Raw genomic sequence first — 17,350 nt, 5'->3', positions numbered from 1 at the left:
TAATTGTGTCTATTTGTGGCTCACGTAACCACACTAAATTATTCATTTTTATTGTTTGAGCGGGTTTATTGGTAAAACTTCAACTTTGCAAATGAAAAAATGTGTCTCCCTATTCAATACACATCTCCATCATTAAATGGAGTAATGACAGTCAAATATGTTTCGACCTGTTTGAGTCATCTTCAGTGAATAAAGGGGGGTTGAATTTATTGGCATAATATAAGCTAAAAATATGTTAAAAACATAATGAAGGAACAAATGAAAAAACAAAAGGTACATGATAGAAATAAAAACAATTCAATATAACTTATACACATTTCCATCATTAGACGGAGTAATAATCAACTTGTTTGAGACTTTTCAGTGAAAAAATTTACCATTTTTACATAATTGAAGCTAAAGAGTGTGTTTAATGTAACTTTGATGTAAAAGTTTTTCTCGTACATTTTAAAAATGTTTTTCATAAGACAAGTATAATTAAAATACATTAGATATGTACTTCCTGATTAACATCTTCATTTTAGATGACTGACACCTTCATATGATACCAAAATCAGGTATGAACTATGTTTCGGGGCCGATGACCTTCGATGTTAGGCCCCTTAAAACAAGCATCATCATCAAGCAGAACTATGTTTCACTGTTGTGTAATAATGTATTAAAATTCAGGAACAGATACATTTCACATATTGATTATTGATGCTCTGAAGTTCTACGAGTACGTTTAGATTATAGTGAAATATCAAAAAGTGTTAAGAGTTCTGGATAGCACAACTTCGTCAGAAAACCTGATTTATGGGGAAACATAGAAATAAACTTTTAAGCTTCTTGAGAGACAAATAATGTTTCTAAGAGTACCTTTTGGAGGTCCATTTTCAGGACTATCGGCAACATTTCAATTTCGTTAAGCGAGTGTGGACATTCTCAAAATGAACATCATGATTCTAACAAAAGCATCATTGCATTTAAGCATAGTTACAAACCTTTATGTTTATCAAGTTGGTTTGGGTTCCTGAAACGACAACATCTGGCAACTGACCCCAAAATCAAGGAGAGAAAGCATGAAGATGCAGTAATCAAGCTCTATACTGACAGTTTTGAATTTGTAAGCATTTCAACAATAAGGACCACTGTCAGTACTTGTTTAAATTTGGTTCCCGTTTCATTGCATATTTACTATGTAAGTTGTAAGATGGGGATGTTTTGTTATGTTGAAACCAAGAGTACGTCTTAAATTTTGTAAAAATCATTGCTATGGTAAATTAAAAAGGACTATGTTTACAAATTGTAGTAATTTTACCTGATTTTCAAGTTTGTTAGTGCTGAAGATCAGTTCAGTAAGAGGATGTGGATGACCGTCTTTTAGTAAAACTGCAGTCTGTTCTGTCCAAAAATGTTTTAGGAGTACAACTTTTGTAGGAAAATTATACAGGAAGAGAATTTCACAGGAAATAACTGAAGGAAAAAGGTAGAGAGGAAAAAATGCATAAAAGCAATACAAAATGAATTCTTTATTAACACATTTATACCCTTCATAATTTTTTACAATATATAAAGACTGTAAAGGAAAGTCAGGGTAATGTGTGGTCAGCAATATCGTATGATATTCAAGTCAAGTATCAAAGAACTTCTGACAGATAGGATGTCACCTGTGAATTTGTTTACTCAGTGTGTGACACAGACTAATTTTCATATTAAAGGGAAGCAAGTGCATGTTGTATGAGAAAATCTGCAATCATTATTTGAGATTCTGACAGGTACTGGTAACAAGACAGAAATACAGTGACAGGGAGGTTTTACTTTTGTAATCATACAGTGATATCAACAGTATGGAATAAAAGCACTCTGCTTACAAACTGAAATCTTGTCTAGTGACCTTTTTCAAATATAAACATACATCTCAAACATGTTACATAAGAGAGCAAAATTGCAGAATGTAGCTCTTTCAGATGGGATCATTTTTATCATATTATTTTGTAAACAGACTCCTCCTGCCATTTTATAAAACATCTATACCTAAAAATCAACTTAAATACATCTTACACTGGCCCACTATTCTTAGTGAATAATTTATTTCCACTTTCCTGTGTAAACTGCATACATATTATAATGCAATAAAACAATATTCACTGGCAAGAGAATTCAACACAGAACTCTGTTTATACATGTTAAGCACAAGAGAGACAATTCCTTCTGTTTTAGCTGTAGTAGAATTTGTAATAAATTTGTGACCTTGTTCACCCTTGAGTATAAAGAAATGTGACAATGACTTGATATATTCACATCAAGAAATTAAATAATGCAGTCAGGAACATCAAAAGTTTCTTCACAGTGGCACGGCAGACTGAAACACAATAAAATCACTTCTCTTGAAATAATATGGCACCAAGAATTATCAGATAAATTTCCAATATTTTTATGCTGCACTTCTTAGAGGAAAACTCATTTCTCAACATACTTATATGATGTGGACCATGAGAGTTTAGAAAATATTCCTTACAAGTAATTAACAATTAGGTACCAATCAGTAACTTGTTCAGTCTGCGTCTATCGTAAGGCCACAAGGTCTTGTGAATTCTTGGCCACGTTCATGTAACCATTTGTTTGACACTGAAATCAAAAGCAATAAATTAGAGAACCAAAAAAGGAAGAAATTCTTATATTAGTGTTTTATCTTTTGTGGCAGATAGTTAATATTGTTTCTGACAGAATATTTAGAAATACCCTGCCACATACATACACACGCGCGCACACACACACACACACACACACACACACACACATACATACATACATCCCATCACCATTAGAAAAGTGAGCTAACCAAACCAAACTCCACAGTGATAGAGCCCTGATAGGCCTTGGCCTACCAAGCAACTGCTGCTCAGCCCAAAGGCCTGAAGATTATGAAGCAAAGCACAGTCAGTGTGGCAAATCCTCTAGGCCATTATTGTTTATTTTCTAGGCTGGATCATCAACTCATCAGGAGATAGCTCCTCAATTGTAATCATGCAGGCTGAGTAGAAATTGAAACCAACCCTCACGTCCAGATAAAAACACTGACCCGTCCAGAAATTGAACCCGGGGCCTACGGGTGAGAGGTAGACATACTACCCCAAGACTGCTGGGCTGGCTCTTTGAAAAGTGACAATCCTCTCATATGAGGGCTGTTGGATTAGATAAAAGAGTGACTGAATTAGAGTAGATGAAGCATAATCTGTCTGTCTGTCCAGGTTCTCCTACCATGGTAACGGAGTAGACCATGCAGCCAGCAACTCCATGCCAAATGTCAGGCGGTGGTTAATTAATCTGGCTCTCCTGGGGGTGTCAACGGCTTTGGGCGGAGGAACTGCCCCCCAGGGAGTGTGATGGCCCTCAGTGGAGGAAATGCCACTGGAACCCATCTTGTTGGAGGGTTAAAACCTACCCTGGAGCAGACATCGGATCAGACCATAACCCTGTGGTGGCATGCATCCAACTGGGCTTTAGGACAGTTCATAAGACCATGAGACCTGCGAGGATAGACATCAGCAAGATCAAGAACGAAGAGATTCGTAAGAGGCTTCAGCATGACCTATCTAAAGGTTTTGATAAAATGAATGTTGATACAGGTATAGAAGTCTTGTGGACAGAAATGAAACAGATTCTAACAGGCACAAGGAAACAACATTTAACACGTGATAAAAAGACCAATAAACAACCGTGGATGACCGATGAGATACTGGAACTCATGGATGAGTGGCGGAAATGTAAATAAATACAACCAAGTGCACAAAGAAATTAAGAGGAAGATTGTGGCTGCAAAAGAACAGTGAACGACAGAAAGATGTCAAGAGGTAGATATCCTGCAGCAAAAGAATGACAATTTTAATTGACAAAAAAAATAAAGGAGTGCCTGGGGTTATATCGTCTTTTTTTTTCTTTTTTTGCTAGTTGCTTTACGTCGCATCAACACAGATAGGTCTTATGGCGACGATGGGACAGGGAAGGGCTAGGAGTGGGAAGGAAGCAGCCGTGGCCTTAATTAAGGTACAGACCCAGCATTTGCCTGGTGTGAAAATAGGAAACCACGGAAAACCATCTTCAGGGCTGCTGACAGTGGGGTTCGAACCTACTATCTCCCAAATACTGGATACTGGCCGCACTTAAGCGACCGCAGCTATCAAGCTTGGTACCAGGTTTTATCGTAATAGAGGGCATCATGTTCTGGTGGATAAGAACAACCGCATTATGACTGACATCACTGACAAACTCAGGGTCTGGAAGTCATATATAGAAGAACTGTTCAATGATGATAGACCTAACGAACATGGCATGAATGAGACAAACACAGGCCCTGCCATTTTGCAGGACGAAGCGAGGCGTGTCATTTGCCAAACGAAGAATGCAAAGGCCCCTGGACCTGATGAAGTGCATGCAGAACTCCCGACACTCCTGGACGACAATGGTATCAGTATTCTGATAGACCTATTCAACAAAATCTACTCAACTGGAACAATCCCAGAAGACTGGCTTTGGTCCACTTTTATCACTCTCCCCAAAAAGGCAAATGCCAGACGATGTGAAGAGCACAGAACCATCAGTCTGATGAGCCATATCCTAAAGATATTCTTAAAGATTGAAGAATCCGTGCTAAGTGTGAAGAAGTGATAACTGAAACACAGTTTGGATTCAGGAATGGTCTTGGGACTAGAGATGCACTTTTCTATATTCAAGTACTTGTCCAGCATTGCTTGGAAATGAACAAGGATGTCTATGCATGTTTCAGAGACTACAAAAAGGCATTTGATAAAGTACAGCATGGGAAGTTGATGGAAATTCTGCAGAACATCGGACTTGATGACCGAGCAGTCAAGATTGAGAAAAACCTGTCAGAACAAATAGACATCCGCCATGGCGTTCGACAAGGCTACGTATTATTGCCTCTACTCTTCAACATTTACTCAGAGGCTATCCTTGCCGAAGCTCTGGAAGAACCGTCTACCATAGGCATCATTATCAATGGGGAACGTCTAAACAACCTCCATTATGCTGATGACATGGTATTGCTAGCAGACAATGTAGAAGACCTTCAACTATTATTAGACAAAGTGAATTCTGCTTGCAACAACAGAGGACTGAAGATAAATATTAAGAAAACCCAGTTCATGGTCATCAGTAAACGGCAAGACGTCCACGTGCAGCTCACTCTTGACAATGAACCAAGAGGAAAAATCCTCTTAATTTTAATCACTGTGTTGATAGGTATAACGTGCTCCGAATTTTTCTACTGTTTGATGGATTCTACATTTACTACGCTGCATATGCCGCTACTAACCTGCTTGTGCTCTCTTCGCCCGTCCAGTTTCAACTGCTCGTGCTGCTTACCCTCCCTCCTTCCTTCCCCTACCGCTTCGCTGCGCGTTGGGTACTGTATGCTCTCGTCCCTTCTGGACGCTTCTACCTCAATATAAATTGGCCTGCTCTGGGCTTGAGCAGCGAGTTGGGATGAACACGACGATCTGTGTGGAGGGAGGATTTGCTTTTATTTTGCTACCAGCTGGACTGTGTGCAATGTTTCTTTTAAAATGTGCTTTTGTATACCATTGAAAAGCTACGACTGCTGGACGGGTGAGCGAAAACTTTAATTTATTTCATTTCTATGTTGTTCTTTGAACTTTCTTTAATGCTGCACTTCCTTAAATTTCGAAATGCCGTTACTGGCCACCAATGACAGTTCATGTTGATAATAAGCTAACTGCAGCTATTGATAGCGGTACCTTACTTTGGAATTACATTACCATCTCACTCCGAAGTTGGACTTTGTGGTACGTCAAGTGATTGCTGCTATATGAACCATTGAAATTCAACTGTTTTCCCGAGCAAACGCATGAATAGAATCAGTTGGACTATCACCTAGCTTCTGTTTTGCTATTTTGGAATTTCATCGATACTGAATGATCCTATTTTTCCAAAACCCTGTTGGCAGCCATTGGTACTCCTTTCTTTCATGTCCCTCCCCTTTCCCCACCTTCCTATTCCGCATCCCTTCCGCGCTTTTTTTCTACTTGTATTATTGTAAAGTGGCCCATGTGTCTTTCAAATTTTAATGTTTTCTTTGTGTTCACACGTAAATTTCTGTTTTCCTTGTGTAGGACACTCCTCATGTAAAAGAGGTTGTATTATTATTGAAGGTTTCGATTCTAGCTGTTCTCTTTGAAAAACAAAACAGAAAATTAATATGGTCGTCCCATTTATATTTTTCTCTTTTGGAAGTCAGAACCAACTGACCTTTGGATGATTGTTGTTTTCTTTGGCTTGTAAATGTTTCCTCTGGGTGTTTTTTTGTGAATATATATTGTTATTATGAAAAAACTACTTCTTCTCTGCCCTTTTTTTCTTGTTGTACGCCTTTCCTTCCCCTCAAAATTTGGTACCTACCTCGGTTCCTCTGAATATATGGACTCAGTGAAAATGCTTCCATTATGCGCTCTGCTAAAAACCTTTCACCATTGAAAATTGAAAACTACTTGTGAACTTGTGCACTGACGGACTTATATTTTTTTTTTTTGGAGTGTTGTTACATCCCTTTTGCTACGTCATCACGTGCGTTGATTAGTACTGCGTCAGTTGAATTAGTATCCTGGTTTATGCCTTGTGTTTTTCTTGGTGCATTGTCTTACCATTCCCATCCTGGTGCATGGCGAGATCATATTCTGAGCGTACATACCTAACCCTAAAATACGTCACTCACACTCACGCGACAAACCCCCACATAGGGTGAAAGTTCCTCATGAAGATCACTGGAAGTATGTCTGCCCCCCTTAGTCCACTTTCTTGATACAGGGTCGAGGATGAGATGAGAATGAATTTATATGGCATAATTTTACGTTGTTTGTTTTTTTTGCGCTTCCTGACGCCAACTAAAGTTGAGGAGCGGAAGATGAACTGAATGATGATGAATGAAATTAGGTAAGGATGCAGAAGGAATTGGCTGTTACCTATGAATAGGAGCTCTCCCGGTATTTTCGTAGAAGTGAAAACAGGAAACCACCGAGAACCATTCCCAGGACAGCCGACGATGTGGTTCGAACCTATGCATCTCCCGAATGCAGAGCTTAGCTCCACCACCATAGTGCATTGACATACATAGCCACTCCACTTGGTGGGAAGTGTTGCAAGTACCTAGGTGTTAATATAAGGGAAGAGTCACTGAGCTGTAAATAAAGATTACAGAGCTCTTCATATTGTTATGAGGGTATTTAGTGGTTATGGTAAGGATCAAAAGGAGAGGCCATATAAGACCCCAATTAGAGTGTGGTTCCAGTGTAATGGGACCTACATCAGGTTTACTTGAAGTGAGAAATGGAAAAGACCCAAAGGAAAGCCTAGGAGTTGGAAGGAAATGGCCATAGCCTTAATGAAGGTACAGCCCAGCATTTGTCTGGTGTGAAAATGGGAAACCACAGAAAACCATCTTCAGGGCTGCCGACAGTGGGATTCGAACCCACTATCTACCAGATGCAAGCTCACAGCCGCGCACCCCTAACCGCACGGCCAACTCGCCTGGTAGTAAGGGGATGAGCTGTGTGACTAAGTGGTATATACCTTAAAGAAATTGGGGTAGATGTTCCACCTAATCAACACTTCATATACAGGTAGAAATATTTATTTCATATTAGACCAGTTTCAGTACCTGCGGTACCATCTTCACTAAAAACAACAAACTAACACTAATAAGAAAAACGCGTTAAAATGACCTACATGTACAAAAATAAGGTGAGAATGGATTTATATGGCATAATTTTACATAATTTTTGCCCTTCCTGATGCCAATCACGGAAAACCATCTTCAGGGCTGCCAACAGTGAGGTTCGAACGCACTATCTCCCGGATGCAAACTCAAAGCTGCGCACCCCTAACTGCACGGCCAACTTGCCTGATTTAAATAAGTGACTTAAGACCAGTTTTTATCCACCTTTTGGACACATGGGACTGTTTAATGTTTTTTTTGCATTTGTAGGTGGTTTTAAGGCTTTTTTCTTATTAGCGCTAATTAATTCTTTAAAATTTTCTCACGTCCATTACTGAAGATGGTACCAAAGGTACCGAAACTGGTCTAACAATATGAAATAAATATTTCTACCTGTATATTGAAAATCTGATTAGATGGAGCATTTACCCCAATTTCTGGTATTGTCTATACCAGTACGGAATAAAAATAATTCATTATGATAAGCGGAATATTACGACCTGCCAGTGGAGAGATGGTGTGGAATGACATTAATAGACAAATAAGCTAGAGTGGAGCATTTACAGGTAAGAAAGAAGATAAAGCTGGAATTCATGAGGACAAATATTCATTTATAAGAATAGATATTAGGGACTGGAATAATTTATCGAGGGAAATGTTCAATAAATTTCCAAGTTCTTTGAAATTGTTTAAGAAAAGACTAGGTAAACTGTCACCTGGAAGACAGCCCTAAATGTTGATTGATTGATTGATTGATTGATTGATTGATTGATTGATTGATTGATTGATTGATTGATTGATTGATTGATTGATTGATTGATTGATTGATTGATTGATTGATTGATTGATTGATTGATGTAAAAAGAAGCAGCTGAAAATCTGTCCTTATTTTCAGAAGTATAGTGGTTAGTTCAAGTAACTAAATTAATTAGAAGTCAACTGCCCTTAATAAGAGTAATTGAATGATTAAGAAACAATTTGAATGATTGATAGTCAAGAATTAATTCTAACAATAATCTCTCACTAGAGAAAAATTCAAATAATTATTATTAAACCTTCAACAATTGACAGTAGTCATAAATAATCTCTTGAAGAACAATAATTCCTCAATAAGAGTCAGTACTTGATCATAATCCAATTATATATAATCTAATAAAACTGTCAATGAGGAACAATGCTTGTCTGTAGATTTGTTCTGACATAACTCAGGCACAGGTTGAGATATTTCAATGAAATTTGGTGTACATTTAGGTTCATTCTTAACTTAAATACTGGGCTATATATAATAAAGGTAACTCAAACAAGGAGCCATACGAAAAAGAAAAAAAAAAGAAAAAAAGAATGTATAGCAGGATGGAAAAAAAAAACCTGACCTTTGAACCTTGGAAATTTTGGCATGTCCAAATGATTGCAGATAGAGAAGAAATGGTATGGAAATACGGAAATAATTATTTAAGATCCTAACTTGTTCTATAAAATAGTAACTGGGATGTCTAGGTAGCTTGCATTAAGTATTTTTATAGTTTCCTTATTTTAACTTTATAGAACATTCAATACTTTCATGCATGCAAAGAAAGACATTGCTAGTGCACTGAAGTGTGAAATTCCTAGTCTTACGAGGAATGGTTTTGCTGATGATATTTGTCACTTTCCTCATCACTGACAGTGAGCATTTGACTGTCTCTGTGATTACTTTGAAGTTTCTTATTGCGTTAATGTATATGAATTAACATGTGGGCAGACTTCTGTGTTCACAACAATGTAATGTTATTCAACTGCATTCAACATTATTACTCTTAAGATGGAGAAAGAGATATGCTCAGATAAATTCTACGGACGTGTATTTGCTTTCTTCCCTGGTCTAACTTCCTGTTCAAATATCTGGTCAAGAGGACAAGTGTCAGTAATATGTCTGTTTCGAAGTATATTTTGAAACATGGTTGCAATGACTCAGTAAGTGACCCACATATATATTTTTCACTACAGGATAAATAGATGAACATGGTAGTTCTATGGGTCGGCAGTGCAAGAAGGGTGGTGGGGTGGTGTTACATGCTCGGGTATTTCTGTCATGGTGCGAGGAGAGGTAAATGAAGGAACTTCTCAGGTAGGACTAGGTGGGTTGTAAAGTGTTTACTATTTATGTGAAGGATGCTTAGGGAATGGTAAGTACGTCGCCCGCTTAGACATGGCCAAGATAAGCGTGTAAATGATGACGATCCATGACCTTAGATTGCATATGTAGTGTACACATGCGTTCTGTCCTCGTAGTCGATTTTGTAGGGTCACACGTGTCCCTGTACACAAAATCACAGTAATCAAAATGAGGCAAAACAAGTGCTTCGACCATTGTTCTTTTTCATTTTTCTGAAAAAAATGCATTTTAACAGGTTTAAAGAGTGAAAAGAAGAAAACACTTGTTTCATTATACTAGAAATATGAGCATTCCAGGACATGTTTTCATTCAGGGTAATGCCAAGGTGGTTGTAAGTGGTGTTCTACTGCCACAAATGATAATGGGGGAGAGATCCACTTGGTTAATTTTGGATAGGAGTTTGGTATAGGTTAGAAGTATTACTTGAGGTATTCACATTATACATTTTTTTTTCATTACTTGAGGTTTAGAAGGGTTAATGTTTAGACCGCACAATGAAGACCGTAATGCTATGGAAGGGAGGTCTTCGTTTAGATGATCTGCAGCTAAGTGAAGGTCATCCAGAGCCACATTTATATAAATCTGTAGATCATCAGCATAAATAAGATGTTTGCAATATTTTAAACTGTGAGAGATATTGTTGACATATAGGGAAAATTGAAGGCAGCCCAGCATAAAGCCCTGTGGTACACCACTCTTCAGAGTACGCTATAATGATGTATTTTGACCATCAGAAACCTGCACTAGCCATGCGTCTTGGCGGGTGTGCTATTTACCAACTGATCAGCCCAACTTAGCACACTGGGGCAAAGCGCTAGCAACCAGGAATGAGTTAGCTGGAAAATTTATAATGTCCAATAACGGACCATTTATATTGGTATTATAAATTTACTCATTCGGGAAGAATATTTCGGGTTCCCTATGGGAATCAATATCTATAGCATCTGATGGCCAGGCAAGCATCAATATTTAGTAATGAGACAGTCTCCCATAGTGCATTCGCACTGCCGGTGGCTCCAAGTAGCCTATGCAGTGGCCTCCACAGCACTCTCAACTGTCCAGCTACAGTTCTTACGCCAAACAAAGCCACGAGTGTTTATTGTGCTTTGAAAATGTGGTCTATGTAGGCGGACTGAGTAACTGTAGAGAGGTGTCACCTCAGGACGCTCTACGTGTTTGATGACCATCGCTGAAGCTACGCTTCTCTCATCATGAGTGAGAACGACATGGAATCCAGCGACAAGGGGAAGCAATCACAACGGCTCAACGACCATGACGTCACCAGTCCACCCATGGGAACGAAGAAACTCTGCGCAGACCAAACATCTCTGCCCTCTACTGGATCGACGTATACTTCTCTCAACTCCGTCATCGAAAATCCTGATAATCTGGACAATGATTCCTTGACAGGTCCATCTAGGCTGGTTCTCATCCGGCCAGCCATCTCTACCGCCTCTTTCTACGGTGACATATGTGCCAAGCAATGTCCACAGTTATGCTCAGGCAGCCTGCAACCCTGCTCTTCCCCCCAGCATCCACCAGCGCAGTGTCATTTCTTCTTCTATGCCTACTTTCGAACCAAACTTCTACATTATCAAACTTGTCCACATAGACCCAGCCAAGGCCAATACTCGGTCCATTTACCAACTCGTCTCTAAATTCACTCCTAACCTTTCTGAATACAAGTTGGAACATCAGCGCACCAAGGACGGCTTCAACATCAAAACTAGCAAACCTTACTACAATCACTTCGTGGCAAACATAGGAGCCCATCAACTTGGCTCACATTGTCGGGCAGCTAATATCACTCAACAATGGCCTTCCCGTCGCCCTGAGCCCTCTTCTTGTCCAGCCCGAGTACTCTCGGTTGTGACATATGGTGTGGACAGAGACTTTACTGAAGATGAGATCGCCACCCAGCTCCAACTTGCGGGCCATCAAATCAACCGGGTGTTGCGTATTCGCCTCCTCAAAAGATACGGTGCGCTAAGTGCCAGCGTTACGACCATCCACCTGGCACCCCATGTGTGCAGCCCGAGGTATGCGCTATCTGTTCCAGTGAGGAGCATTCCACACCCCACTGCCCTAACAAAGCTACCCCGAAGTGCATCAACTGTTCCTTTCCTCATCTAGCCTTCAGCTATAAGTGCAAATCTAAACCCCTTCCTGACCCCACTCACCCTGAGATGGCTGTTCCTGTCACCTCTCAGGACTTTCCTACTCCTGCCCCCTCTTCCGTCCTCCCTACTTCCAGTTCTGAGAATATCATCCGTTTCATCGTGTTGATACTCCAGAACATCCTTCCCTATCATTGTTCCCACATCGTTTTCCAGGTTCAACTAGCGGCTCGGTTGATCTTGAACACACATGTGGACATCACGTACTCGGGGAATAGAATGCATTTCATGTTCTTTCCCCTAAGTGCAGTCCATTTTGTGCGGTAAAAGGTGAAAATCTACTATGCAAATGTTCGATCTCTCGTAGCCAACCGACCACTTTTTGACCTTTCCTTATCTCAATATGCCCCGGATATCTTCATTCTAAATGAAACTTTCCTGACGCCCTTCCTCCACCCACAATTCCCACTTCATACTATTTCTCGCGGTGACCGTACATATGAACCTCGAGGAGGGGTTGTCATTGGCGTCCGAAAAGGTCTCACTGTCAAACAACACTATTTTCTATTCCCTAATGACTTCACGGAATATTTAATCATTGAACTATTCACTCCTACATATAACTTTGTAATTGCTACTCTCTATTTACCTTCTCAAAATCCTATCCCCTCCGACTTTCTTCAATATATTGATACCCACTTTCAACATTACATTCTTTTAGGAATATTAACATCATCTCCTATACTCCTGCACAGCTTGCAAGCTTTCAAGATCTATGTGATCACCTCACGGGCATATTCATCCCTTTCTCCACTTTACCAATTAATAATTCTACTCCTGATATATTTATTGCTTCTCCTACTTTTGCTAACACCCCTAATATACAACTTATGATGCACATCGGCAGTGACCATGCTCCTGCTTTGATCACCCTTCCCAGCATTTCTTTGTATCATTCCTCATCTCGTCCCCGTCAACCCCCAACCAGTCGGTTTTCTCATACCAGCTGGGATCACTATCGTACTACCATTACCAAGCAACTTCACGACTCCTGTCCTCCTTTATCTAGCCCCACTCTCCATAGCCTCATCACTAAAGTTGAAAAAGCTATTATCACAGCCGATCACCTGCATATACCTCGTCATTCCTTTCATCCATCCAAACCTCCTTCCACCCAAAGCCCTCCATCTTCTCCACCTTGTGCATGACTTATATTGCGCCTATACTCGTACTCACGACCCGAAAACTTTACGCCAACACCTTTGTATGCTACGCCATGCCCGTTCCTATATAAAGGCCATCAAACGAAAACTCTGGATTGACAAATGCAACGAACTTTCCGACTTACAGGACCCTCGACATTTTTGGATTGTTTTCCACCATCTTAATAAAACCAACAAACCTCTTCCTCACTACCCCATTCTCCATCTTCCTCACCATCCCACGACAGACAAAGATAAAACCGACCTCTTTGCCTTTCACTATACTAAAGTTTTCTCTCCCTCCACTGCCCCTCATCTTCTTCATCCTGATGAAGCCACTGCCACACAGCTTACCCATTCTGATCTTCTAGAACTCCAACCATCTTTTTATCATTTCAGTAATGTAGATCACTCTCATCCCTTAAATAACCCAATTACTCCTCAGGAAATCCACGCCTTTCTGAAAAATCAGAAAAATACCTCTCCCAGAGCTGACCACATTACATATTGCCACATCAAAGAAGTCCCTCCCCTCCTTTTTAATTTATTAAATTTATTATTTATCTATACTTTCATTCTCTACACTGGTGCTTTTCCCGCTCATTGGGGCAAGGCCAACGTTCTACTCTTTCTTAAATCAAATAAACCCCCCTCCGATCTTAGTTCTTACCGCCCTATCTCTCTTCACCCCGCTCTGTCTAAAATTCTTGAAGATATCTTGAGTAAAAGACTGTCCTCACATTTACACTCTCTGTCTCCTACCCCAATCTCAAATCGGCTTCCGCATCTGTCATGCTACTCAGGATCACCTTTTCCACATCTCTGCGTCCCTTACTACCTTTCTCCGTCCACGCAAAATCACTGACTTGGTATGTCTGGATGTGGATAAAGCATTTCATTCTTTGTGGCATCCCGGCCTGCTCTATAAGCTTCGTCGTCTCCCTCTTCCCCTCACTATCATTCGCTTCATTAGTAATTTCCTGCACCATCGTTTTGCACAGATCATCATTCATGATACTCCCTCCTACACCTTCTGGATGACTGCTGGTCTCCAACAAGGATCACCACTCTCTCCCTTCCTATACATTCGTCAAACCCCTGGCCAAGGCCTTGTGTGGTTTCGGTGACCTCTGTGCCACACACCTCCTTTTCTCTCCTACTATATGTGTACAGTACATACTTGACTCGATTCTGTTATTCTATGATATATATCTCCATACCTCCGGCCCAAGAGCTACTTGTCTAGCTGTCGGCCCGCCCACCCCTTTTAGGTGGTGGGGGTGAAGTGACCTCTTGATGATGATGATGTTGATGATGATGATGATGATGGCCTCCATGGTATGCACTAACCATGCGTCTTGGTGGGTGTGCTATTTACCAACTGATGAACCCAACTTAGCACACTGGGGCAAAATGCTGGCAACCAGGAATGAGTTAGCTGGAAAATTTATAATGTCCAATAAGGGACCATTTATATTGGTATTAAATGGTATGTTCCGAGCCGTCAGTGGAGAGTTGGCGTGGAATGGTATTAGTAGCTTGAGTGGTGTCTTTAAAAGTAGGAAAGATCACAATCTATATATATAAAATAACTTGTCCTGACTGACTGACTGACTGACTGACTGATTCATCATCGCCGAGCCCAAACTACTGGACATAAAGAAATGAAATTTTGGGGATATATTCATATTAAGATGTAGGTGCTCGCTAAGAGAGGATTTTTGGATATTCTGTCGCTAAGGGGGTGAAAAGGGGGGTGAAATTTTAAAACTTGTGTATCTATATCTCAAAACTTTAAAAGTTTACAGATGTAAAAATTGGTATTTAGAATCTTCTTAAAAATAAGGAAACACGTATTTTTTTGTTTTCAGAAAATCCCAACAGGAGGGGTGAAAAAGGGTGAAAATGGGGGAAAATGGGTTGAATGCCTTTAATCAGGATACCGGTACTTATATCTCAGAAACTGAAGATATTACAGACCTGAAAATTGGTACTTTTGATCTCCTTTAAAAACAAAGAAACGCGTATTTTTTTTGTTTTTGGAAAATCCAATTAATGGGATGGTGAAAAGGGGGTGAAATTTTAAAATGAGTGAATCTATATTTCCAAACTTTTAAAGTTTGCAGATGTAAAAATTGGTATTTAGAATCTTCATTAAAAATAAAGAAACACGTATTTTTTTGTTTTCGGAAAATCGCAATAGGAGGAGTGAAAAGGGGTGAAAAAGGGGTTGAATGCCTTTAATGAGGCTACTTATATCTCAGAAACTGAAGATATTACAGACCTGAAAATTGGTGTTTGGGATCTCCTTTAAGAAAGAAACACGAATTTTTTGTTTGTGGAAAATCCAATTAAGGGGGGTGAAAAGGGGGGTAAAAATTTAAAATGAGTGTATCTATATCTCAAAACTTTTAAAGGTTATAGATGTGAAAATTGGTATTTAGAATCTCCTTTAAAAATAAAGAAACACGTATATTTTGTTTTCGGAAAATCCTAATAGGAAGAGTGGAAAAGGTTGAAAAATGGGTCGAATGCCTTTCATGAGTCTACAGTACTTATATTTCAGAACCTGGAAATATTACAGACCTGAAAATTGGTGTTTGGGATCTTCTTTAAAAATAAAGAAACACGTATATTTTTGTTTGTGGAAAATCCAATTAAGGAGGGGGGTGAAAAGGGGGAGATTTTTTTAAAATGAGTGTATCTATATCTCAAAAATTTTCAAATTTATAGATGAAAAAATTGGTATTTAGAATCTCCTTTAATAATAAAGAAACGCATATTATTTTGTTTTCGGAAAATCCCAATAGGAAGGGTGGAAAAGGGTGAATAATGGGTTGAATGCCTTTATTGGGGCTACTTATATTTCAGAACCTGAAGATATTACAGACCTGAACATTTGTATTTTCGATCTACTTTAAAAGTAAAGAAACACATATTTTTTCGTTTTTTGAAAATCCAAATAATGGGGGGGTGAAAAGGGGGGTGAATTTTTTAAAATGAGTGTGTCTACAACTTAAAACTTTAAAATTTACAGATGTAAAAATTGGTAGTTAGAATCTCCTCTAAAAATAAAGGAACACGTATTTTTTTGTTTCCTGTAAATCCTAATAGGAGGGGTGTAAAAGGGTGAAACATGGGTTGAATGCCTTTAATGAGGATACATATATCTCAGAAACGAAGGATATTACAGAACTGAAAATTTGTATATGGGATCTCCTTTAAAAATAAAGAAACGCGTATTTTAGTTTTTGGAAAATCCAATTAATGGCGGTTAAACAGGAGTGACAAAATGGGGTGAATTTTTTGAAAGACTATATCTACAGAATATATTGGAAACGTAAAATGTTACAGACGTAAAAAGTGGGTGTTTGGAGTCTCCTGTAAATGTAAAGAAACAGAGGTGATTTGTTTTTGGAAACTCCACTTAAGGGGAACTCAAAAGGGGTGAAATTTTAAAATGAGAATTTTTACAGTATATCTAAAAAAACTTAACATGTTACAGATGTGAAAAATGGTATTTTTTTATCTCTATTAAACATAAAGAAACGTGTATTTTTAGTTTTCGGAAATACCACTTGGGTTGAGGGGGGGTTAACGTGACTGAAAATGGTGTGGAATTCTTTTAATTAGGCTACTGATATCTCAAAAATGAAGATGTTACAGACGTGAAATTTGATATTTGCAATCTGCTTTAAAAGTAAAGAAACACGTATTCTCGGAAAATCCAATGAAGGGTTGGGGGGGGGGGGATGAAAGAATTGAAAAATTAATTGACTTAATTGTATGAGAATACATACATCTAATAAAAACTAAAGTTGTTACAGACGTGAAAATTCGTATTTGGATCTCCTTTAAAAACAAAAACGCGTTTTGGGGGGAAGCCATCTTGGAGGGCGGGAGTGTAAAGGAGTTGAATTCCTTTCATGAGGACACATAAATCAAAAACTGAAGAAGTTAGAGTCGTGATAATTGGTATTTAGAAGATCCTTTACTATTAAAGAAAAAAGAATTTTTTGCGGGAAAATTCACTTAGGGGGGGGGGGGGTAGTGTGAAATGAAGTGAAGAAAGTAAATTATTTTTATGGGGATACTTATATCTCAAAACTGAGGTAATAGACGTGAACATTGGTGTTTGGAGTCT

General features: G+C 39.0%; 1 protein-coding gene across 4 annotated transcripts in view; it reads right to left on the bottom strand.

The window, feature by feature from the left end:
- Nucleotides 1-1,491: 1,491 nt before the first annotated feature.
- PH4alphaEFB (prolyl 4-hydroxylase subunit alpha-1) overlaps nt 1,492-17,350 on the bottom strand; it is a 361,076-nt gene continuing 345,217 nt past the window's right edge. For 2 of the 4 annotated variants that reach the window (XM_067137832.2, XM_068225502.1), the window contains exon 11: nt 1,492-2,610. In XM_067137832.2, coding sequence (XP_066993933.1) covers nt 2,537-2,610 — 74 coding nt within the window. In that variant the 3' untranslated portion in view covers nt 1,492-2,536. The remainder of the gene's footprint in view (nt 2,611-17,350) is intronic. The other 2 variants (XM_068225503.1, XM_068225504.1) reach the window with 2 other exon arrangements.

The sequence above is a fragment of the Anabrus simplex genome, chromosome 1 (genome assembly GCF_040414725.1).
Source record: "Anabrus simplex isolate iqAnaSimp1 chromosome 1, ASM4041472v1, whole genome shotgun sequence".
Classification (NCBI taxonomy): Eukaryota; Metazoa; Arthropoda; class Insecta; order Orthoptera; family Tettigoniidae; genus Anabrus; species Anabrus simplex.
The sequence above is the reverse complement of the archived record's forward strand: the minus strand, read 5'-3'. Positions and strand labels throughout refer to the sequence as shown.